Raw genomic sequence first — 23897 nt, forward strand, 5'->3', positions numbered from 1 at the left:
GAAAAAGAAGAAGCTTCTGTGGAACAAGGAACAAATGAAGAAGGTTGTAGATACCAGGTGAAACAACCATTGCCAAGTTCAGGTCTACGATATCATCCAGTAAGACTAGTCAAGTCAAGATCACACTAAAGCAGAAGATCTTGGTATTTCCCGGGTCTTTGATACTTGAGCTTCATTCAATTCTTCTCTCAACATACTAGCATGCTTTTTAGAGAGCTTCATATTCATGAAAGACCTTGACCAGATGAACTGCCAGCCCCTGCTGGAAATGATGAGCCTCCATGTGATTGGGATCCACCTTGTGGTGGCGTGGCTCCTGAGGGTTGCGCTGGCACACCAGCCATGCCCGGGAAAGGTACCTGCTGACCCCCTGCCATCATATTGTTCCAAACAGCCATGTTGAAGTACTGGCGTTGTTGATCTGCGGCATGCTGGTAAGGTGTGGCTTGCGGCTGCTGAGTCTGTCCGAATGAGGCCGGCATACTGAAAGGGCTAGGCATATTGGGCATGGGAAATGGTCCATAGGAAAACGGAGCCATCGCAACGGGCGCAGTATGTTGTGCCAGATTGTGCGCTGAGGCCTGCGAGACATTGGTGGCCTGAGTATGTTGTGCGGCGTTATCTGAGGGCTGGTCAGATGTCTGCTGCGAGACAGGTTTGCTCTGCAGCACGGCCGTGGCACTTGTAGCCTCCTCGCCGGACGACTCCTCGTCATCTTCCTCCTGTGGAGGTGGCTCTTGATGCAGAGCCCAATCCTTCATAGAAAAGTCCCGGGCTCTGATCCCCATTGCTTTTGCCCTCCTGTCGGCATCCTTGCCGTAGATCTCGTGCAAGTATCGCATGAATTCCAAGTACGCCTTTGCAACTGTTTCGAGATGGCCTATCGTGAGCTGTATCTTGCCTGTCTCTTCGACAGTACTTTCGACCTGAGTCTCAGCTTGAAGAGGTGTAATTGATGTCCGATTCTGTGCATCGTACTCAGCCAACGCGAACGCGGTTTGGCAAGCGTTTCGGATCTGCCGCCCATTCCATCTCATTTTCTTATGCCTTCTCCAGTATTCTGTAGCCCAACTGAGTATTTGGTCGTGTTCGATGCTGATTTCAATTCCTCTTTCCTCGACGCGTTGCTGGATGTTGCGAAGATTCAGGTCGAATATCTTTTTGGTGGAGCTGCGCTTCAGTGGGGGATAGTACAGGCTGATATGAATGCGCGATGAGAAGGCTTCGTCAAAGTCTCCGATTCGATTGGTGGTAAGGAATAGTACGCCAGCGTAGTATTCCAACACCCTCAAGAATACTATCGAAGTTCAGTCGGATGACAAAAGAGGGCAGTGATTTCCGCACAAGGCTTCTGACTCACCTGCGACCAGGCTGTTCCGCTGAAAATCCTCGGGTGAGCGGACCGATAGGAAGACGTCGGCCTCATCAAGTAGCAGGATACAGTTCCATTTGTTGGCAAGATAGAAGTGCCATTCCAGAGCGTCTTCCAATTCCCTCGCATTAGTGCCCAGGTCCCCTTAATTCTTTGTCAGCATGCGGTAGTAGATGCAGATGTTGTAATAGGTAGACAATGGACACTCACCAGACGTGATCTGAAAGAGAGGTTTGTTGAATGCTTCTGCTACGCCCTCTGGAATTTGGCGTATTCAGTCTTCTATATTCACCGACACTAATACTCTAGTTGGGGAAAATGTCACTTTACCTGCTGTACTTGTTTTGCCAACTCCCGGAGCACCATGGAGCAAGATGATCAAACCCTTGCCTAGTTTGAGAGTATTAGCGATCTTAGGAATGATTGATTACTTGAAATCGTGGGTTTTACCTTTTCCTCGCACCACGTCCTTCTCTTCAGCCTCGTACCTCCTTGTGGACTTGTCTTGGAAATGCTGAGATATGAGGGATTTGACGATATTTTTGTGACCTGGAGGAAGCACCAACTGATCCAGTGTAGTCTCTGCCGGTTTGTTTAGATCTCTTGTCACACTATTATTCGCAAGTATATCATCGCCGGCCTGTCGAGTTCTACCTCCAGAATTGAGTGGGCTGAGATACTTCAAGTCCATTTGCGCTGGGCGTCATTCAACACATGTTAGCCTTTAGCCCGTGGGGATGGGAAAGAAATGGCAATGCCAAATAAAAGGGCATGCTTACCCCATTTGCGGCTTCGAAGAACGAACCCGCAGACCTTATACGACATGATAACAAGATCTTCATCAGACAAATGGTTCTCATCAAACGTCTTGTCAGAAATAGCCCGTGGGTAAATAGCAAGAGAAGGTTTCTTCGTTCGATCTTGCGGGTCAGGAATGAGAGTGCCAATGTAGGCTTCATTCCACTTCTGCTCAGCGTAACCGTCCTGATGGACCTGCTCTCCAGCGCAGCAGCTTGCCAGGCATGGGAGAGGAGGCAGAGGTTGCCCGATTGGCTTGCCGATCAGCTTCTCGACATTGGGCTTTTTGAAGCTTGAGCCACGGGCCCAAAACGCAAATGCTTGCTCGAAATCGATAACGACTTGACTGTCAACCTCTTCCTTCGGATGGAGAAGAGGCCCGTTGTAATGCATTGGTGTAGATCTCGCCATCTTAACGAATGTTCTCCCTCTGTCAATTAGATCCTGTCGGAATTCCGTGCCCTCGTTTGTCGCCTCAGAATCTAGAAACTTGACCAGACGCAACGGTAGTACGGGAAGTGTGGTGATGTCTCCTTCTCCTTCGAAACTGACGAAGTCAAAGGTCTTCCTTACTGAACCCAACATCTCACCATCGAACGCAATGTAGACGCAATGAAGCGTGATTGTTGGCTCATCACCCTCGGGCTCATCAGAATCAAGGTCTCTCCAAGGGGGCAGTGTCTTATGACCAGAGCTGTTGATACTCAGAATCCTGTAGGCCTGTCGTCGTTCCTGGTCTAGCACCTCATCACCGGGCTTAAAAAGGTGCCAAACATCTGCAAAGGTCACTTTTTTGCAGTTACCACTCAAAAGGTACTGGCTTCTTGCCCGAATCATGTCGATGAATTCAACAAGGCAGGCCAAATGTTGAAAGGCAGCCTCCGAGGAAGTATCAATCCCTGCGCCATCGTCAGAAAGAGTAAGGTAACTAGAGCCCGAGTAGATCGATGCAGCGTCCTCATTGGGAAGCTTGGGCTCCTGTCTTGAAGTAGAGCCATCATTTGCTACGACACCAGGGTTATCTGACTGCACCTCGATAGAAGCAAGAACAGATTGCTCCGCAGTTGCTGAGCTTTCGACCTTTTCCTCGGCACCGAGATGGTCTGCTGGCTCTTTCAACTTGATGGCAAGCTCCTTGTACTTGGCTCGTATTTTATCTTCCCAATAGGTCAACGCGCGGAACGGCCGGCACATCACGAATGAGTTCTTGCTAATTCTGGAGCCCCTTATCTCTTCCAGAATGGCAGTGATATATTTCGAATGGATCCGAATGCGTTCTGGCAGTGGCGAGGGCTGTGTGCTGGCCGAGCCCCTCCCCTTGTGGACGATGGTGGCGTTTGCGTCGCTTTTAGACTTGGGTCCGTCTCCTCTATTACGATTACCCCATCGTGACCACCACACACTATCTTGAGCTTCCTGGTCAAAAGAGACTACTGGCTCGCCCTTAAGAATGTCGATGGCAGAACAAAGATTGCCTTTTTGCGCGTGCGCGTCTTTAAAGGCATCCCAATCCAAGAAAAGCAGTTCTGGTTTGGCTTCCAAAGATAGAGGAGATAGCAAGAAAAATAATTCTTTTGGTCGCATTGGCCTCACCGTACCGGGATTGACGACGTCCGTCATAGGCGGTGGCGGTGGTGGCGGCGGCGGTGGCGGCGGTCGCATCGTCGGTGCCCTATATTCAATCGGCGGTAACTGCCGAGTCTTCGGCAAAATTATGCCCGGATTCATCGGTTGCGGTGGTCTTTGCTGCGGTAGAATCTGCTGCGGAGGTCCTGGTTGCCATTGAGGCGGCCTTTGCTGCGGAGCGCGCTGCCGCATCCTCGCATCTACCGGCTGGCCAGGGTCGGGCGGCCGTGTCAGGACCTGTTGATCGGCGTTTCTGGCAGTGCTTCTAGCAACGACCTCGAAGTGTGTTGCTTTCAAATGGACCGTCCAAGGGTCCTGCAGTTCACTTTCGGTTTGTGCTTGGGGGGAGAGCTCAGCATCTGCATGAGCTAGAGCTAACGCTGTGCAAAATGCCTTCCGGATTTGTCTGCAGTTCCAACGGTCCCAGGTGTGTCGTTGCTTGTGGAAAGCACGGGCGAACTCGAGTATATCTTCGTCTACTACCAGGCAGGCAGGTCTTGAATCGTCCCGATGCTGCTCCGAAAACAGACCATTGATCCACCTCATGTTGAGCTCAAAGATCTTCAAAGTTTGATCCTTGTCGAGGGGCGGGTACAGAAAGCTTGCATTGACCCGTGACAGAATCTCTCTTCCAGATGATTCCACATAGTCGTGGGCAACAAAGGGCTTGCGATCGGCAATGAGAAAGGTGATGCCAGAGAAGGTGTCCAGCATCCGCAAAAGAATTCTGCGGAAGATAGCTATAGAAGTCAGAAAATTATTTCACACGCGAGACCCTTCATGGACCATCGGGATCATGTGTACATACTTTGGTGGGCAGAGTCCCATGCAGCCCCACGGCCATAGTCGACTTGCCCCTGCAGGATGGTATCGGCCTGATTGAGCACGACAATGCAGCCCCAACGTTTTGCCCAAGTGAAGGATTGCTCAAGATATTCTCTGTAGTCATCTTCGAAGACTGGCAAGGCCATTTCTTGAGTTGTGCTCCTGTTAGCAATATTACTATGCATTGGAGATGTGATATAAGCTTTAGTGCTTGGACCCTCTCACCTGTATCAAGCTGGAGCAATGGGACGCCAGCCATCTGAGCAATACATGCTATGAGCATGTTCATATCAGTAAATTAAAATGTCCGAAAACCACTGCAATCTTACCAGCAGTTGTCTTCTTCCCAACACTGGTTTCGCCATAGAGGAGTAAGACCAATCCTTCCCCTACATCATAGGATCTCATCTGATTAGCAGACCTCCTTTTATAGTGCAGTACATCCTCAAATTCGCCATAGGAGAAGCAAGTACCTTCATGATTAGCAGCCACAGACTGATAATCAATGATCTTCGTTGAATTCATTTGCTTGAGGTGATGAATGGTAAGATTCTTCACAATCTCCTTGATGTGGTTTGGTATAGCTAAATCGTTGAATGGTATGCTTGATTTTTCTGCCATAGGTGAAGCAAAGGATAGATCAAATACACCTTAGAATTTTTATATTTGATTAGCGATCAATACAATTCGAGAGAAATTGTATATAATTGTATATAACTCACCCCATTTCGCTATGTTCAGAATATATCCGAATACTCGATAGTTCATGATCAATAACTCTTCTTCTGTCAAAGTCCCTGGTTGATCCAACTGTCGTGGACAAATAAGGATGGAGGGAGTTTGGTCTCCAGACTCCGTCACTATAAGTTGGTCGCAAATGAACTTCTGATGCCTAGCTATATCCACGTATGAGTCGTCATGCGTGTTCTCATCCTTTGAAGAGTCGGCATCAGCATTATTGTCGCATGCATCAAATCCCGCAGCGAACATGCGCGACTCTCCAAGATGGTGTTCAATGATGGTTTTCCAATCTTTGAACATCTCTTCGTCGCCGCTCAATGCCTCTTGAAAATCGATGATGATGGTGGCGTTGACTTCCATCTTCTTGTCAAGAGTGGTCCCACTGTATTGCATGGGTGACACATTGGCAGCCTTCACAAAAGTTTGTCCACGCCTAATGAGATCCTGTCTCATATGCTCTTTGCGGACGACAGCCCTTTTCATAGGAATCAGCTCCAAATTTTCAATATCTCTTGCTAGCCCCCATGCCCTCATGACGACTTTACGGAGGACGGGACCGAGCCACTGGCCATCAAAGTCGATGCAAACGCATTGAACAACAAGAGACTCATTCTCCACAATGAGTTTGCCTTTGCTTGCAACGAGTTTCCTCTCGGTTTCAATCCTGATGACCTGATATGCTTGACGAAGATCGCGGTTCACGACAATATCTCCAGGCTTGTAAAGAAGCCAGAGGTCGCTGAAAAAGATTTTGTTGCACTCAGGGCTCTGCAGGAATCTCACTCTTGCTGAAAGGTGCGTATCCATGAATTGGATGAGACACTTGAGTTGGGCCGTTTCCGCCTCATTCTCGCTGTCAGCATTTGAGGAGGTTGGCAGGGTTTCTGCAGAGATTTCTTCAGCTTTCTTCTCCAGCTCCATTGCTGAGTTACGGATCTCTTGATCAAATAAGACTAAAGTCTTATATGGGCGGAACATAATGATTGGTCCATTTTTTACACGACTCGATCCACGGATCTTGTTGAGAATCTGAACAACATAATTCGAATTGATTCGTATTCTCTCTGGCAGCTCAACGGTTTCATTGACAGACTTCGATCCATGTTTGCTGAATGTGTTGAAGGGTCTCTGGGCTGTCAGCAAGATGTCGATGGGAAATTGGTCTGTTTCGTGGGTAGAGTGGAATTCGTCCCAGTTCTGATAGTTGAGCCCAGAGGCTTTGCTGGACCTCGAAGGACCATCTCTTGAGACCATAGTGATCAACGGCTTCAAGCTAATTAGTCAGTCATGGTCCGTTTATTAGCTAGGTAGAACTTTGACTTAAAGACCCTTTTTTATAGTGACCCGGGGTGGCCATCAAACATTTGTGGCGCGTTCTTGGAAGTAGTACTCGACAATGTTGGACTCTTGCCAAATAGTGAATCACGGCCGCTTTTCTCTCACAGCAGAAGTGGAATCTTTGACAAATTGAAAAAGGTTCGAAGATAGCTTGGAGACTGAAAGGCAAGTTGGAGGAAGCTTTCAGGTTTGTGCAGTGTTAACCAGCTTTTGGCATCCTGCACTTCGACTATCCAGCAACCTGCAAGGCGTTAGGTGGGCAAATGCAAGCTGTGAGAAAAGGGGGAAGGCACCTGGATTTTGAGGGATGGCTGAAACACTATAAAGAAGCAAACATCTGCAAACATATTTGGCTTTGCATGGGCTTCGTGGGATGTGACCTGCATGGATACGTGCAGTGGTGCGAGAAACAGTCCAATACGGATTGCCGCTCGCCGTGGGGTGGGAGCGCCAAATGTGCCACAGCGTCACCAATCTTATGTCAGATGTGCATTTCGGGTTATTTGTCCGGTTTTCGACCGAATTTTGGCCTGCGGCTCTACCGTATAGCAAGCGTCGTCTATCTGCTCACTCGAATCAACCGAGTTCAAATGGTGCCTTTGTTGATCATTTTCATTCACATACCACACGCAAATTAATCGGACTCGATTCATGATTCTGTCGATATGTTCCCCGTGAGGTCGCCATATTCCGAGGAAAACGATGATGAGATAGCGTCAAATTTGATCCCCAGGACTGAACGCCCACCAATGTCTGTCCAATTCATTGACAATGATCTGGCCGACTTGCACGCTGCACTCAGGAATCCTCTGTCCACTTTTGACTCTCTTTCAGGAAGATACGTAGAGCTTTCACTAAGTGCCGAGCTCGCAAGAATGGAGACAATAATGTCTCCTTCCACAGACGAGATAATAGGGGGTGGCAGTGATTCGACACAGATTCAGGAGTTTGTTCCAACTGTCACACCGATGGCGTTCTGGGAAAGAATTTTTCAAGTCTCTCTCGAACGATTCAACAGCCTTTGGCCTGACGAGCCGCACGACCGTGTGAAGTCGGGGTGGAACTATAGTATCCGCAAAAGTTCGACTTGGGAAGATGTTTACGCCCAGCTTCAGAAAGCCAGAGAATTTTACGATGGGGACACGAAAGGTCTTTGGGGCCGATACGCAAAGTCTTACACGAAAAAGAGGCGCTGGTTCATCGACCACACTACTCCTATAGCTCGACAAGGCGTGAAGTTTGTACCCCAAATAGACTACGCAACTCCTGTCGTAGCAGCAGTCCAGGTTCTTGTTGATGTAATTCCATAATGCCCACAATTTCTGCGTCATCATCCTGCCGGGCAGCTGATATGCAATTCGCAGGCATTCGAAACGACTTCACGCGTGCGAGGAACGATGACCGCAGGACTCGACAGAGACGACCTTGAAAAGAAATTCAGCGGCATCGAAGTCTTTCTCGCCACCTTTCCGAAAGACTTAGCCATCAAAGAAGCCTCCGTACAGCTGATTGCTGCCACGCTTAAGGCTATCGAAGACGTGATCGGGTTTTTCCTGGAGAGCAACGGTAAGTATGATTCAAACGAAGCGCTTGATCATGATTTTCTGGACTCACTAAAATTTATCATCAAATGTCATAGCAAAAAAAGCAATGTCTGCAACGTTGCGCGGGAAAGATTACCAAAAGAAACCTCTCGAAAGTATTGAACAGATTCGAATTCGTAGCGAAGAGCTTCTTCAGGCTGCTCAGAAGTCACACATTGCGGAGACTAAGCAGATGCTCGATGTGGTCCTGAAAGGTTGGTATATTATAGCACAGTTTTACCTAGGTCTTTGAAGAAACCCTGACACCCGTCTTATCTAGGAACGGCTCTGTCATTTCTGGGCCAAAAAGAGACAGGGACGAGAGTAAAAGATATGTCAGAGAAAGTCACATCTGTTCTAGAGAAGCTAGACAAAAGGGAATGCAGTGATGCTTTCCTTCGAAACACACTTATGGACTTTCTAAATGAGGCACAGGAACAGAAGCGGAGGGAGCTCGATGAAAAGGAGAGGGAGTTGGAGGAGAAACGAAAGCTCACTGGTACGAGAACCTGTGCCTCTTGACTTCTACTCACCGTCACCATTAACTCATCTCACAGAAAATATTACTCATCTCAAGGGCAGTCTATTCAGACTGACAGAACAGGTCGAAAGACTCAAGGGAACGACACCTACTCCCAGCCCGGCACCCCTATTCACAAGTCCGACGACCTTTTCACTCACTATGCCAGTATCCCCGATGAATTTATCTGGCCCAAATCCACCGACTTCATTTCCCCATGGATCTCAAGGAATCATGTACCCACCAAATGTTCCTTGGGCGGCCTCACCACGGCACTCAGACGACCAGCAGCCGCTACCATTTGCAGCCAATTCGCAAAGAAATATCCCTATACGATTCGACATCGTTGCCTTGGAATTACTCCTTAGAAATTTCGAGCTGATCGACGAAGTCGATCTTAATGCTATCCTCGAAGATGAGGAGCAGTCCATCGCGTTTAGGGAGAAACGCAAAGCCGACCTCGTCGTTTCTACCAAGCAATTCCATGACTGGATGGTCAGCAACAAATCCAGCGAGCTGCTCATTCATGGGGAGTTCCGAAGGTCTCGATCAGCCTCTGAGCCTGTGTCAGCCCTGTCAGTTTTCTGTGCTACCCTCACGCAGACCTTCCGGAAATCAGGTCATGAACAGATTGCCCTAGTCTTCTTTTGCGGCTGTCATACAGAGCGAGATGATCAACATCGAGGACCTGCCGTGATGATATGCAGCTTCATCGCACAATTGGCGAAATCCTGGCCATTCGACGTCACGACACTACAGAACAACCAGTTGAATGTTTACAGCCAGGAAGAAGTCGAGAGAATGGTCAAAGATGAGAATTTGCCAAAGCTTTGTGACCTTTTTCGATTCCTGGTTATACTGCTTCCCGACTCAGCCACCTTAATATGCATCATAGATGGTATATTGCACTATGAGACGGACGAGCTTGAGGAAGGCTTGCTGAAAGTTCTTGGATTTCTTTTAAATCTAGCTAGGAACGGCGACACGGATGCGACTGTCAAAGTTTTGGCTAGTAGCCCCACCACGACCGACCTGGTGCAAACTCGATTTAAGGATGATGACTCCTGTTTCATTTCACTTACTGAAATTCGTGATCTTGGGCAGGGCTTTGGTTCAGAGCATTTGGAAGACTCTTCTGACGATCATATCTCCGGCGGTTCAGAGGAATCTGAGGACTCTGATGACTAGAAAGGTGGCCGAATAAGCCAAACCACGACCCGAAAATGTGGTCGAGATCAATCCATTTACTTCCCTTTGTCGACTTCATTGACAAATCTGTTTGAATTTGTGGGATATTAAGAGAATAGAACTATCTCTATGACAACTGAGGGTGTGTAGTGATCAGTATGCTTGACTAAACATTGTCAGTCTATCCATGGCTTGTCCTCGCCTCTCTAGAAGGGCCGTCACTGCGCGAGCGACTTCCTCGATGAGTCAGAGCCTTCATAGCTCTCACAACACTGAGAGCCCTGGCGGCATATGTCACTCTTCTGTCAATATATGGGTGGTTGTGAATCTTCTGCTGGAAACAAACGATCTGTCAATAAATATTACCGCCGTATTCGAAAGACTGAGCAACCAATTGTAGAGTGTGAACTGCAAGCCAAGTGAAAGTTTCATGGATTGCCAAATCTCTCCAAAGATTTGCTCGCACATTTTTCCACGTGGAGACTCACATTTTCGAGCGGTTCACTGACTTGTTGATGGCGCCGCTGAACTTTTCTCCTGTACTATTTGCAAGGACGCGATTTGTCTTCTGCAGCTGTGACGTCTCATAAACGAATTCTGTGGCCTCAAAAACCGGTAGCATTGTACGGCCTTGATTTTAATGTTCTCCCTCAGCCGTCAGCCTTCCATCTCACCACGTTCACAACATACAGCGAGTCGTGAAGACTAACTATTCGATACGGGAAGTCCTTACTAAATGGATTGTTCACAAACTTCGGTTTTCTTTTTTTATTTTTACCCTGGCAAAGGAATATAGCCCTGGGTGTGGCAGTTGTAGAGATTCGGTTGTTGCAACGATGAGATGTTTGTGGAAGCAGGTAGCTATCGTCTCATTCTGAGGTGTCTACATGCCCTCTCACAATTTTGCGTTGAGGCTACGGTGCAGCCTGGAATTGGAAATCGACATGACAGAGTACGCGTGATCCCGCCCACCTTAAGGAGATGAGAAAAGAAGAGATAAAAAGAGGTGTCAGTGTTCAGCAGTCCCACCGTCTTACTATTCGCTCATTACTTCTTGTCTTCGGCAGTGCAAACAAGTTTCTCACCACTCACAAATTGAATCTATCAGATTGCATATTTGTTTCCAAATCTCAAGCTATGCACATTTCACATTCGTGGCCTTGGGTTCAGAAGTCGCATTCAGTTTGTCTATGTGGGTGGTGTTGTTGTTTTGAGTCATGAATTCCGCCTGAAGGACATCACTCTATGATAAAATACTTTTGCTTTCAAGTATAAAGTCCCGTCATCTCTAGCTTAGACTACGAGGAGATACCTTTATTCACATTACACCAGTATCATTCCACACCTTGGTCGATCTCAGCATAATCTCAGCATCATTCCCACTCTTTCACCTCGATTTACCTCTTTCATCATCATTCAGAGAAACACAAGATGGCCAGCTCAAGCACCCGGGAGTCTTCATCCTCCGTGGAGCCCGCATCGACCGTGGAGCCCTCGTCCTCCTTGGAGCCCAGATCCTCCATAGAACAGCTCAACATATCTTCAGTGGACCCTAATTTTGCCATCAAACTACCCCCAGTCCAATGGATCCCCTTCACGATGCACCGCACTCAGCACCTGGGAGTCGATAAGTACATGTGGCAAGCATGGAGATACACCTGGAAAGCCATCTTACTCGCCTCTGGAGTTCCGCACGACGGCAGTATGAGCCCCGCGCGGTTTCTGCTATCCAAGCACGATGACCATGCTCTCGCAGTTCTCGTCCGGACAACCATTTCCACGTCCTCCCTCGAGGAACCTAAGATCGTGGGCTGCATTACTGCGAAGCCTATCTTTGCTTGGTTCTGCAGCGCCTGGCCAGGCAAAGGGTCAATCGAGATCGTCTATCCATCCCAGCTAAGCAAAGGGGAGGCCGCCAAGTTCTCTGTCCGCGGAGAGCCCTTGGAAATTATCGAATACGACAGCGAGTCAGAGAACTAGAATGAGCTCGCGGACCTTGGTCACCCCTGCTCTCGTGTTCAAGAACGGAGAACTCGGGAAAGGAGGCGCTAATGGGGAAATGGCTTGATATTCGAGGTGGAGCTCTTTGGACGGAGACAGATGGGTACGGGCAGTCAGTTCTGGGGCAGATTTGACAACCTTGGAAGACACTTGTATTGCTCCACTTCTGCAACATGTGCTCGCCTAGGTTAAGTTCCGAGCTGCGTATGAACATGAGAAACGGCGTGAATGTAAACTGATGATATCATGTCCATCATGTGCGAAAGTCGATGCCACGATTCACATTGCATCCCGAATGAGGGGCGCACCTTTCAATGACAGACTGAGATACTTAGTGTCAGCCAAATATCCGTCACATGGGTTGCCGTTGTTTGCTTGCATCTTGGGATGTGCTTACATTTCATTCTTAGCAAGTGATTTCACGCGGTGAAGTGAGTCCCTATCATCATTCTGCCAGGACAGCACATTGTTCTCTGGAAAAGGCTTGTCAGCATGAAGGATTGATATGCCACTGGACCTGCTGCCTTATGAGTTACATTCTTGTACCAGTGTCCATGCCTTGAAGAGTCCACGTAGCTAGTCTCATAGCGAACTAATACCAACTCATCATCAGCCTTCTCAGCAAAGATTCTTTAGATTTCTGTGCACCTCTTCTCAGCTTGCTCGAGCTATCGCTCAATATGCCGGTCTATTTCAGGCCATTTTACTACAAGCTCCTGGCGCCGTCTTCATGTGAAACTGGTGGCTTTAGGCGTGAACTTCGTCAGACGTGCCTTCTTTTGTGCTTCGCGGTAACACCCACTTCGGTGTCATCTTCAGTGCACGCCTTTGCTCGACACCTTGCAATTTCGAGGGACTCCTCACTTTCTTCCCATTCTTGGTAATAGCGTCGGTATCTGAAGGTGGCAGCGGCCGACTCGTCTGCTTTCCAGAGTCGCGAGTGTCAGAGGCGCTCTCCACGAGTCCACATGGACGAGCTTTCCCCTTCCGTGAGCTTGACGCCCGAGGAGACCGGCCGCCCGAGGCTGGGCCGGTATAGTCCAGCAACAAGGCGCCTACTGAGGACCCAGAGAGTCGGTCCAAACGTGGACCGGTTGGTCTATCGTCCGATGCCAGATTCCTGTTCCATGCGGCCTTTTTATAATCGACGAAGCCCGTAGGCTCGTGGGTTACGTCCAACAAAGCTCGTCCCAGATCAAATTCCTTCTTAGATCTCGTCGCTTTTCGGGGCGGACCTTTAGATTCTGGTTTTTTGCCCTCGGGCAAATCCGTCAGCAACTGCTCGCAGCTATCTTTCGAGTCAACTGTACCGGATGCCGAGCCATGCTGGCGGGCGCCGGTACCTATATTTGGTGGATCGCGGATCGTAAGCTTGAGACTAGGCGCTCGCTCTGCTGCCTCTGACTTCTTGGACTGGGAGGGGCCTGCCATTCTTCGGGACCGACCTTTCACCCTAACTCTTTGGACTTCTTCGCTCCTACTGCTGACGTTCGATTCGGATCGTTTGCACTCTGAATGATCTTTAGAAAAGTCGAGGAGGCCCTCATCCCAGGAACCACGAGTTTTGAACAAAGGACGAGATGCCTCTTTTGTTGCCTCGGACGTTCTGGACTTTGGAGACCCCTGCCAAGGTCTTGTTGTACGCCCTTTATCCCTTCTGGTCCTCCTAGTCTTCTCATAGGCTGACCCAGCAGCTCGGCCTTTAGCGCATGACCGGAGAAGCTCATGCTGTGCAATCTTCTTCCACCCTAAAGGGACCTCTTTTCCTGCCTTTCTTGCGTCTGATATTGCTTGGTGGGCTTTCACCCAGTTTCCGGAAAAATCGATAACCATATCTCCCTCTTTGCTTGGCCTCGCAGATTTCAATGCGCCCTCGCGGATGCACTTGATCATGTCATTGAGCTCGTCCATGTCGACGAGCTCGAACAGTGCCTTCGGTGGCTTAAACTCACGTAAAGTTGTCTCGTACAAAGTTCTCCGGAATGCAGAGTTACGGAAGTATCCTCTGACACCCCGAGGTACCCCAAGGACGGATTCTTTTTCGTTCAATGAGGACGGTGCTCCTGGCATGACACCACTTTGACCGAGACTAGGTGAGGCTGCTATGTTCATCAGGTTGCCCGTCTTATTGACTGGCGAGCAATAACCTGCGTACCCATTGGCCAAGTTGTCACCCTTCGCATATATGTGGTAGCCCCGACGGAAAAAGCCCTCCCCATGGCTCCATGTCTGACGGTTGCCGAAGTCAACTGTGATGTGCCAAGGTTCGTCAGGCTCATCTGAATTGTAGTGGAAGCGCCCCCTGTGTTCCTTGTTAGGACTGGCTCTCTGCAGATCCAAATGTGCGCTTAATGGCTAGATAGACCTTACTAACCGCACGTAGATAAATTCAACAGGTCGAGAGTCCTTCTCCGGCGGGTGTCCATCCGTGCACTGTATTGAGAACTCGTCAGTTGGCAATCGGCAAGTATTCAAATTGATCACGCTGCGGATAGCTTGCCTTCTCTCGTTCGGCGACACTAGTAGCAAAGTGGCAGAGTACACAGACTTCATTCCAGAACTCGTCATCTTCGACAAAGTTACTAGCGTACATGATGATAAGAGGCTTCCTCCTTGGCCGGCCATACTCGAGTATTTTTGTCTCTGGGTTGAGGAAAGTGGATCTTGCCGTATATGTGACCTTGACATGACCACCTTCACTGGAAAGTCGGTGACCGAACTGAAAGTTTCCATGTGGATGCGGAATGGCTGTGATGGAGTCGCCGTCTCAGTCAGAAACAATTAGCAGCACGCGGTATCGGGACAGCGGACTAACAAGATCCGTGGTCTTCTCCGTCTTTGACTTTGCCTAATGGGTTTCCTAAAGGCCGCCATGAGCCATCAGGCGGAGCTTTACATTGTAACTTGCTTGAGGCTGAGTCGGCAGGGCTGGACACAGACCGTAGCCGCTTGACACGGCTCAACAGGCGGCTCCCGTGGGAAAGAGACCAGCCTGAGCACGGAAGCACCCGACGCTGGAGTGATCTTGTGGAGCAATTGTATGCAGTTCGAGACAGAGGCTCAACTAATCTTGTCCAACGGTAATCCATTAAACTGGTACGTCATTCGTCGCCCATTCCTTTCTTTGATGTGAAGAGCGGATTCCTAGTGTGGACCAAGTAGCAATCAAGAGGCCCATGTGTGTGGGAGGGTGATTTATACAAGGCGCAGGGTGGGTAAACTGAGAGGGTTTTTGTCAAATCCCTTAAATGAGCTGCAAGAGGTGACCTATCCTTCGAGCTGTTGAGTCAGCACGAAGACCCTTACCCGGCTTTGTTCTCTGGGGGGTTCGTACCGGGGGGCGTAAGGGGGTAGCGCACCCATGTAACAAAAGTACAACCAAAACGCTGGGTGGTGATCTGTAGCAGCTTTAAAAAAGGGAGTACTGCCTGGGGGCAAAAATAACCTCTTGCGTATCCAACTGACGCGTCTTCGATTCCAAGTTGACATTGAATTATCTTGTGTGGGCCAGAGTTCTTTGTGCCCGAGTTGCTGCGTTATACTAAGGCAGGATCTAGTGGCTTGGGACGCTCTATATGTTGAGGCGATAATCTTTCAACGGTCGAATAACGAGAAGAGTCACTTTCGGTATTGAATAGGCCATCCGCATTTCGAATTCGAGGGAGCAGTAAGTAATTCACGTGCAGACTGCACGTCTTTGATGCTGTGAGCCCCGTTCCCAGCTGCTGTTTTAAGTGCATGGATGCAACTGTGCACAGTGAACAATATTGTACAGATTTTTTCTTATCGAGTTTTGGCCCACTGAGTCTTATATTCGCAGAGATGATACTTCAGGAGTGCCTCATGGAGATTTGTACGCCTAAGCAGCCACATGCACGAGTGTTTATTGCAGCGTGGTGACTCACCAGAGAAGCAGTTTGGGAGGGCTTGAAAATATTGACCAGACACCAACGGTCTTGCTTAATTCGCTCGTGGGTGGCATTATCGCATTTATCTATGTAGCGTCACAGCAGAGTTACGGGATCACATTTATTCAATGGTTATTGAATATATGACACGTGCTCAACAATTGGCTGAACTTGAGGCTGATTCATACTTGAGAGCGCAGTGGGTTCTATCAGCTGAGTTGCAAAGACCAATACTGCTAGACAAGAAGCCTCACTTAAAACGGACGTCCTCTGGGTTTCAAGATATACTCTTAAGACGGACAAAGCATCCGCTACACGTACCAATAGATACAGTACCTCGAAGTTTTCATCTATGGAAAAGGGAAATAAAGGTGGTCTTTATATGTTCACAATACTGACTCTCCTAGAAGCACATGTTTATTAGGATTCCGAGAAAACTCGCTAGTCCCTCTCAGTCTCAATGCTCTTGTTATATCATACTGTCAGGACCCTACACGACACTAGTCTTTCATCAATTCCAGGTGCCTCGACAAGTCAGGGGAATGCAACCGGATGGGCAGTATACAATTCTTTGACTTTGAGAAAAACAGAAAGAAAGACGAGCGATCACAGGGGGAAAACAAGAGCGAAGAGTGACGGGGTAGACGGGTTTGCATGCACACACTCTTGCTAGCTCACATCAACTTTTCAACCACTCCTCTAATGCACAGCTGTCTGTCGTCGGCCCAAAGCCCATAGAGATGTGCGGTCATCACAGTCGGTCCGAAACTGAACACACAAACGCCTGGTGGCAAACCTTCTGCAAGGAGTTTTGCCTGATGTGCTGGGGCTAGCTGACTCTTTCATTCGAATGCCAAAATTTTACCAAACACCTATGGACTTATAGAAATAAGGACCAGCCTCGAACCTCATGAAGATAGCATCATAGTAGGAAAGACTGCTACTTAGCGACGTGTCCTGGATGATGCGTCATCAAGTTAAGAAAGGGACTTCCGCTGCTGTATCATGGGTCTAGTCATCAGTTGTAACCCGAATACTTTGTGGAATTGGCATCTTGAGAGCCTGAGGACCATGTGAATGTAGGGCTTAGGTACATATTTCTCGGCAGTTGCCTGCTTTGGGAAGGTAATCTATCACGGCTGTTCTGCAGTATCATTCCATATTTGGTAATGTGGCTTACTGGTAGACCCCTAATGGAGAAAACAATTACCGGAGCTTGATACGAGACCGGAAACAAATAGAAGGCTCACGATAATCCGAAGCCATAGACATGCTCATGGCGGAGTAGACAATGCAGCTCTGAACCATGACCACCTTCGACGGACAATTACTGAGCAGGCAAGCAACGACCATCACTATCAGGAGCATAGACAAGCCACACCCACCGGGGACGGTAAGCGACACAAGCAAACAGTCGAGGATCTCATAGAGTGACCCATCACTAACGACGCTCAACCAAGAGCTCACCCAATCTCCACCAAACCCCCAGCCAACACCGCGCCACAAATTCCGGCATCAAAGGATCCAGCCGAACCCAGAACTCCTCAAACACAAGAAAAGGAAAACCAATCTGTCTCAAGCCCGAAACCAGAATGAAAAAGAAGAAGACGGTGCCGGCATTCAAAGGCTCCATACCTGAGAGGCCACGAAACCTGTCTCGGCGCAAGCTCCCAGATCCGGCAAGTCAATCGTCACACACACACATAAAGACAAAGGGAGGGTGGAGGCAGAAGGGGGGGTTTGATTTCCACCCAGGCCGAAAAAGCCCGCGCCCGATCTCATCTCATTTCATCACAGCGCATCACATCACACACCCAACGGCCTGCTCTCCGGAGAGTGCCGGGCCCCATTGGGGGTGGGTGAGTGAGTGAGGGTGGCGGGGCCGGACGGCCCGATAGCTCTGGAACAAAACATGTCACCCACACAACTCGCCTTAAGAGGAAAAAGGGAACCACGAACACCTGCCGTCCTGCTAGAAGCTAAGTGTGCCGTTCTGAAAGATGCCAGCTTGCCACGCCTGCTAGTTAGGAAAATGCCTAGTCCACCGCTATTCAGCCTCACCTAGCAGAACCCGGGGCGTCGAGTGTCTCAGACATAAAAAGGCCATGCTTCTTCTTTCTCCTCCGCACGCACGGCTGGCACGCACGCACGCACACACGCGCGCGCACGGCAAAAAGAAAGTGACACATACAGGCCAGGCAGGGCCCGCGCCGCCCACGCGGCACGGGGTAATTAACAGAGCCCCCATCGCCACTTTCTATGCACAGCGGCGAGAAAGAAGAAGAAGCAGCAGCCCGGCAGCCCCTCTTACCACGTGCACGAGGCCAGCCCTGCCTCATCAAAAGCATACTGGTATTGGCAACACAGGAGCGCAGATCATTGATTGCAATCACCCAGCTCCGGGCCATCGCCAATCTCGAGGGTCAGGGCGAGACGCATCAGCCCATCTGCGGTGTATATGTTGCTTTCGCCCTAATGAACGAGCGCCTCCCAATAAATACCCCCCACCCCCCCGGAAGCCTTTCAAAGGAAGCCATGCCGTTCCTTTGCCCTGCATGGGCGCGAACCTGCGGATCACATGGAAAGCGGAGAGCCAGGCACGCGCCGAATGCGGTGAAATAGATGAAATGGGGTGAGACATGGGGGAGAGGAATTAGTTACATGTGCATACATGTAATCAAAGGGACCCGCTCGCCATTATGGTGGGGATTACCGTCCACCCGGCGCCAAATCACCTTCAAGACGGCCGGCTTTGCAGGCCTGATTGGCTGCGCTGCACCCATATGGTATCGCTGAAGAAACGACCCCAGACAATTCGCACGTAGATGGGGCCCCCGTTTGATGTGCTGAGATGTGATGGCAAGTTTAGACGAGATAAGGGCGTCATTGGGCTTCTGAGAGGAAAGAAATTGTAGACAAAGTCTGAGAAGTCGTTATGCCCATGCAAAGCAATTTTTCGTCAGGCAGACGGGACTGGAAAAGACGGACAGCTCGTCCAAGCAAGACATCAACAATCGTGCGCTACCAAGTAGAATGAAGCCTAAGTCGAGGTCGGTGGAGACCATGCTGGCCGGTGCGTCTTGGTCGGCACTCCCTGACGTTTGAGGTCAAAAGAAGCTCTTGCGCCACCACACTGCCCCCATTGGCGAGCCTCGTCCAAGACGGTGGGTTCAAAGCCGAGCTGTGATTGATGCATCGTCAACACTAAACGACAAGGGACGGTCCGCCCGCACTGTGATCGTAAATCCGTCCAGTGAGGATTCACGAAAGCAAAAAAGAGACGACAAGGCTGAAGGGGAACAAAAAGGAAAAACAAGGCATGCGAAGTGAAAGAGACCATTCCGGAAGAATCGTGAGATAACCGAAATGTTACGCTGTAATTTGGATACCAAAGCCACGCTGCCGGGTTGGTCGCGTCGATTGCCGTTCCCGATTGCCAATGTTGTCTGTGTGCCACACACACAGTAAATGACGGCAATAAGATCAAACCTGCTGTGGGATGCAGTCATGTTGCAGAGACGATGTTGCCGAAAGGCAGGACGGTCGATGAGCTTAACGCGCGGCGGTACAGTGGTACCGTGTCCCCTCCCCGAGATGATCCAAGGAAGGGCTCGTCGCACCTCATGACGGACCACTCACCCTTCTGACCCCTCACTGGTTGTAGGTGCCGAATTTCTGACCAACCCCAGACCCTCGACCAATTCGTTTGCATGCCGCGGGCGCCGCCAGTTGGTCAGAAAATGCAAGACAATTTCCGACCACTCAGAGGGCCAAATGATTCCTGTCCAACCAGAAAAACGATGCTGGACTGGGCGGGCGAGGCTGCAGGTGTCCAAGTCTCTTGCGTCGGCGATCACTAATGGGGAAATCCCTGCTGCCTCGCGTTGGCAGGGTCACACAGCAGCCGCCGACAAAAGTCCCATCTGCAGGGCTCATGTCGCGGAGTGGTACTGTAGCACGGATCTGCCAGATTGCGCCCGCTGACAGATGGCTGAGTGATCCGGCCTATTGAGGGCAGAAATCGCTCTCCCGCCTCCGAGCTTGCCCCAGTCCCGTCATCGAGGCAGAATCGTCGTCGAGGGTTGACAAGGTCCATGAAAAGCATCTTCGGCACTCACTCCATGCCGATGATGGTCTGAGAGTTCGGGGAAGGCATCCGGTCACATAGGTTCGCCAAGGGAGTGCGCACAGAAGCTGTCCGGACTCTTCAAGACCCGCGTCGTTTGGGTTTCGGTGACTCAGCGGGATCGAACCCCGGATGCCGCTCGTTCGAACCCTACCGACAGCCGCGACATGTTGGCACTTCCTTCTTGGGTTTTGCTTGTCTCGATGGCCGATGAAGAAACAGTCGTGGCGTTTCATGCTCCGTATACTACACTGTATATGAGAGTCGATGCCGCCTGATTCGAGGCCTCCAGGGCTGCCAGGATGCCGATATGTGGGTACACAGTATAGAACCGAGCGGCGCCAGAAGCGGGGTGCACAAAACGCGTGTCATACCTACTACAGTAATAAGTACCGTGTACTGTAGTCTAGTGTTTTGACAGAAGGCCGGCTCGATGCAGTCTTTGACACGGCTGGCGTGTGCTGGTTCCAAGCAATGACACAAAGACGTCAGACTTGTTGAAGCCGCCTCCAAGACACCGCGATGTAGACCGCCTCTGAAGGAACTCGCAAAAAAGCACCATGGCGATACCATGGCACACGTGCCCTCACCGACATTTCAACGGTGACATGGTGGCACTTGAGCCGCGTTGCGATGTCTTGGGGCTGGGGCTGCGTCACCAGCTCCGGCGCGGCGGGAAGCAAGAGGGTCTTGTTGCTGGGTTTAGAGTTGACAGGCAGCAGACCCGGCCCGACAGGCATTCTGGCTCATGTCGATGGCAGCGGAGGTCTGTTCTCAATATGGAGATCCCCAAAACATCGACCGAGCGATGATGACAGGTGCCATTCGTCTCCCAGTGTGCTGGCACCGCCTCGAAATCGCTCGATGGGGTAATAATGGTGTGTGGTATACTGGTCGGGTGTACTGATCGTGGGAGGGATAATTATATCACGCTGCTGCACACACACACACACCCACACACATACACACACACGCGCGCACACACACGCACACGCACCTAAGCACGCACATGGTTCTAGCCTCCGGAGCTTGCTGGTTCCTGGTGTCCGGACTGGCAGGTCGTTTCAAGTGTCGGTGTTTTTCTCACCGCAGAGTGGTCTTCCCAAGCTGGGCACAGTGTGCGCCAAAAATGGGAGCTTCACATGTGGTGAGGTCTAGCTTGGCATCTCCGCACCATGATCTTCAACAGAGCAGAGCAGAGCAGAGCACAACCCTGGAGGTCCTGGGTCGGCTAGACTGGTGACTGGGTGAGATGGCCTATTTTGGGCACTGAGTGAAGTTGTAGAGCTCCGATGAAAATGGGCCATAGTCTACATTTGGAAAGGCCAATCTCGATGCAGGGAGGGCAGCGTGCGACGGTCTCGGGCCGCGGCCCACGGGTCGTCGAATGTTTGAACGAGCACAACCTAGGTAGGCATGGTAGAGGAGAGTCAGGTCGAGCCAGGCTAGCGGGAGGAGAGGCTTGACATTTGACAATATGGCAGCAAGACAAAGCTTGTGACAGCGATGATGTTGAGCTTGTGGCCCTTCGCCCTCGCCTTCGGAGCTGAAGGCATACAGCTGGGGATCTCATTTGTAATCGAGGCGATGGATTCAGGGGGAAATCAGAAAGTCAAATGGGATGCACGGAGGATGATGCTCAGGCTGGCGGTGATATGTGGGGAGGGATGCTTTGACAGAAGTGGAAGCTCATCCTTGAAAAAAAAAAAGAAGATGGAGAGACGGACGGACGCGACGCGCAGAAGTTGCTTCCGTACGGTGCGAGCAATAAAACCGAGGACTGGAGAAGGACGTGAGAATTAGACCCGAGAACGAGGGGCATCACGTCACTTGCGGACAGATGAGGAGAAGCTCTGCACAGTATATCTCCTAGGCGATGCTCTAGGTCGGAGGACAGGGGGGAAGGGGGCGGAGAGGGGGGGAGCTGGGAGGAGGGAGGCGGGTGCGAGCAACCTGAACCTGAACCTGAGGCGGCGATCAAGGCATTGGATGCCTGGCTTCTGTGTTGTGTGTGTTGCGTTTTGCTGACTGCATGCAGCCCAGCTACTGCGACATACAACATAGTATTTCGGGAGACCTGATGTTGCATGTCTGGAGTTGAGGGCTGAGATGTCGGGCAGGCAGGCGGGCAGGCAGACAGACAGGCGATCAGTGAATCAATCAATCAATCAATCAATCAATCGATTTGATGTTGTATCCAGCATCTAGCAGACGGGCAAAAAAGATTGAATGATTCCAAGCCTTCCCATCACCGATGGTCGGCTGCCCTTGCCAGGACCTGCCCCCACCAGCCACCCCTCCCAGAAAGGAATTCGAGCTCGTCGAGCTGTTGCCCGTTTTCCCCCTCACACTGTCTGTCCTCTGTCCGTCCCTTCCCCCCAGCTCGGAAACCCGGAGGTTCCTCGACAGGGTAAGTACTTGGGAGTAGCTGCATTTTCGTATCAGCAAGCAGGTACCCTTTCTTGCATCAATACTTCAAACCTCTCGACGGTACGTACCCCAATACCAGCTGCTACTTGCTGCTGTTGTTGCTGCTGCTGCTGCTGAATTTTCTCCCCTTCTCTTTCCCCCCTCCCAGCTGCGTTCTCTCTCCTTCCCTTGGAACTTGGACCTGGCCCTGGACCCTGGGGACTTTGACCTGAACTTGACCATCGGAGCAGGGAGGGACCCACAGCGTGCTGATTTGAGCCATTCACACCCTCGGATAAAGAAAGGCGCTCCCGCCCTTCCTCGAATCATCTTGCAGTCTTGGAGTCTCGACCTTCTGGCCTCTCCCCTCTCTCTCCCAGTCAGTCAGTCAGTCAGTCAGTCAATCAGTCAGTTCAATCTGCCTTCACCAGCCCAGCCCAGCCCAGCCCAGCCAGCCAGCCAGCCAGCCAGCACAGCTCCTGCCGCTGTGCCTTGCGTGCCCAGCTACTGCTCCTGCTCCTGCTCCTGCTCCTCTCCTCGTCCCCTTCAGAGTTGAGAGTAGAGTTTCCCAGCCAATCCGCCAATCCGCCCAGTCCGCCCAATCCCCCCAACTCAACCCAATCACTCCCCCTCCTCCCTCCTCCACTCGGTCGCGACTTGGGCCAATTGCTGGCTTGTCCGCCCTGACTTTTGCAACACCAATCAATCAACACGCTTCCACTCCAAATCCAGCCCAATCGAATCCCATCCAGCAATCCAATCCAGTCCAGTCAGAGTCCATTCGTCGACCTTTTTTTGGTCCATTGTGGGCGGCATCGCATCGCATCGCATCGCAGTGCAGCGCATATCCCGCAGCACATCCGCGTCGCATCGCAGCAGGCACGCCGCATCAGACTGCACCGCATCGAGCAGAGCAGCGCCAAAGCAGCCACACGTCGTCGCTCGCTCCATCTTGGGTAGGTCATCGTCGCTTTTGTTGTGTGTCTGTGTCCCTCGGATATGCCCCTCACCCCTTTGCGCTCTCTGCCATCAACCCCTCCAGTACACCAATCCGTCCATCCATTCCCCCTTCCCGAGATCAAGCGAGACCAGACGACACATCGTGAGTGCCAAACCCCTGGGTGCGAAACGCCCAATCAGCAGCGGCCAGCCCTCGTCAAACCCAAAAACCGCTACCCATCTCCATCGCTTCTGCGCGCCAGAATCTGTCGCGTTTCATTCGTCGTCCAGTCTTCCATCCAACCCTTCGCCTCCCCCGGATTCTGCCTTTCTGTCCTACGGCACGCACGCAGCCGCATGGTGTCTGAGCTTTCTGCGTCTTCTCTGCGGCTTTCCCACCCTGTTGCTACTACTGTGTCTGGCCTACAATAGCTAGACTTGAGCCAGTCGCTGACGCTGACCATGCACAAGATAAGCCAGCCTGCAGACGACTCCTAGTTGTTTGCTAGCCCTGCCCAAGGCC

At 50.7% G+C, this 23897-nt stretch overlaps 4 protein-coding genes across 4 annotated transcripts; 2 read left to right on the plus strand and 2 right to left on the minus strand.

The window, feature by feature from the left end:
• Nucleotides 1-224: 224 nt before the first annotated feature.
• On the minus strand, nucleotides 225-6616 carry J7T55_010940 (uncharacterized protein; the record flags this gene model as incomplete). The annotated part of the gene is made up of 11 exons (XM_053135505.1): nucleotides 225-1297; nucleotides 1361-1516; nucleotides 1583-1630; nucleotides 1703-1762; nucleotides 1823-2068; nucleotides 2152-4536; nucleotides 4605-4769; nucleotides 4847-4894; nucleotides 4951-5205; nucleotides 5344-5431; nucleotides 5483-6616. 11 exons carry the CDS (start codon nucleotides 6614-6616, stop codon nucleotides 225-227), a joined length of 5658 nt encoding a protein of 1885 aa, XP_052986898.1.
• Nucleotides 6617-7365: 749 nt separating this feature from the next.
• J7T55_010941 (uncharacterized protein) lies at nucleotides 7366-9991 on the plus strand (the record flags this gene model as incomplete). The annotated part of the gene is made up of 5 exons (XM_053135506.1): nucleotides 7366-7998; nucleotides 8065-8266; nucleotides 8340-8498; nucleotides 8645-8782; nucleotides 8841-9991. The coding sequence occupies 5 exons, from the start codon at nucleotides 7366-7368 to the stop codon at nucleotides 9989-9991; spliced, it is 2283 nt and encodes a 760-aa protein (XP_052986899.1).
• Nucleotides 9992-11422: 1431 nt separating this feature from the next.
• On the plus strand, nucleotides 11423-11971 carry J7T55_010942 (uncharacterized protein; the record flags this gene model as incomplete). Its single annotated transcript, XM_053135507.1, has 1 exon — nucleotides 11423-11971. One exon carries the CDS (start codon nucleotides 11423-11425, stop codon nucleotides 11969-11971), a length of 549 nt encoding a protein of 182 aa, XP_052986900.1.
• A 768-nt stretch (nucleotides 11972-12739) lies between these two features.
• J7T55_010943 (uncharacterized protein) lies at nucleotides 12740-14585 on the minus strand (the record flags this gene model as incomplete). The annotated part of the gene is made up of 3 exons (XM_053135508.1): nucleotides 12740-14294; nucleotides 14367-14425; nucleotides 14541-14585. The coding sequence occupies 3 exons, from the start codon at nucleotides 14583-14585 to the stop codon at nucleotides 12740-12742; spliced, it is 1659 nt and encodes a 552-aa protein (XP_052986901.1).
• Between the last annotated feature and the right edge of the window lie 9312 nt (nucleotides 14586-23897).

The sequence above is a fragment of the Diaporthe amygdali genome (genome assembly GCF_026229845.1).
Source record: "Diaporthe amygdali strain CAA958 chromosome Unknown NODE_55_length_279518_cov_64_759621, whole genome shotgun sequence".
Taxonomy (NCBI): domain Eukaryota; kingdom Fungi; phylum Ascomycota; class Sordariomycetes; order Diaporthales; family Diaporthaceae; genus Diaporthe; species Diaporthe amygdali.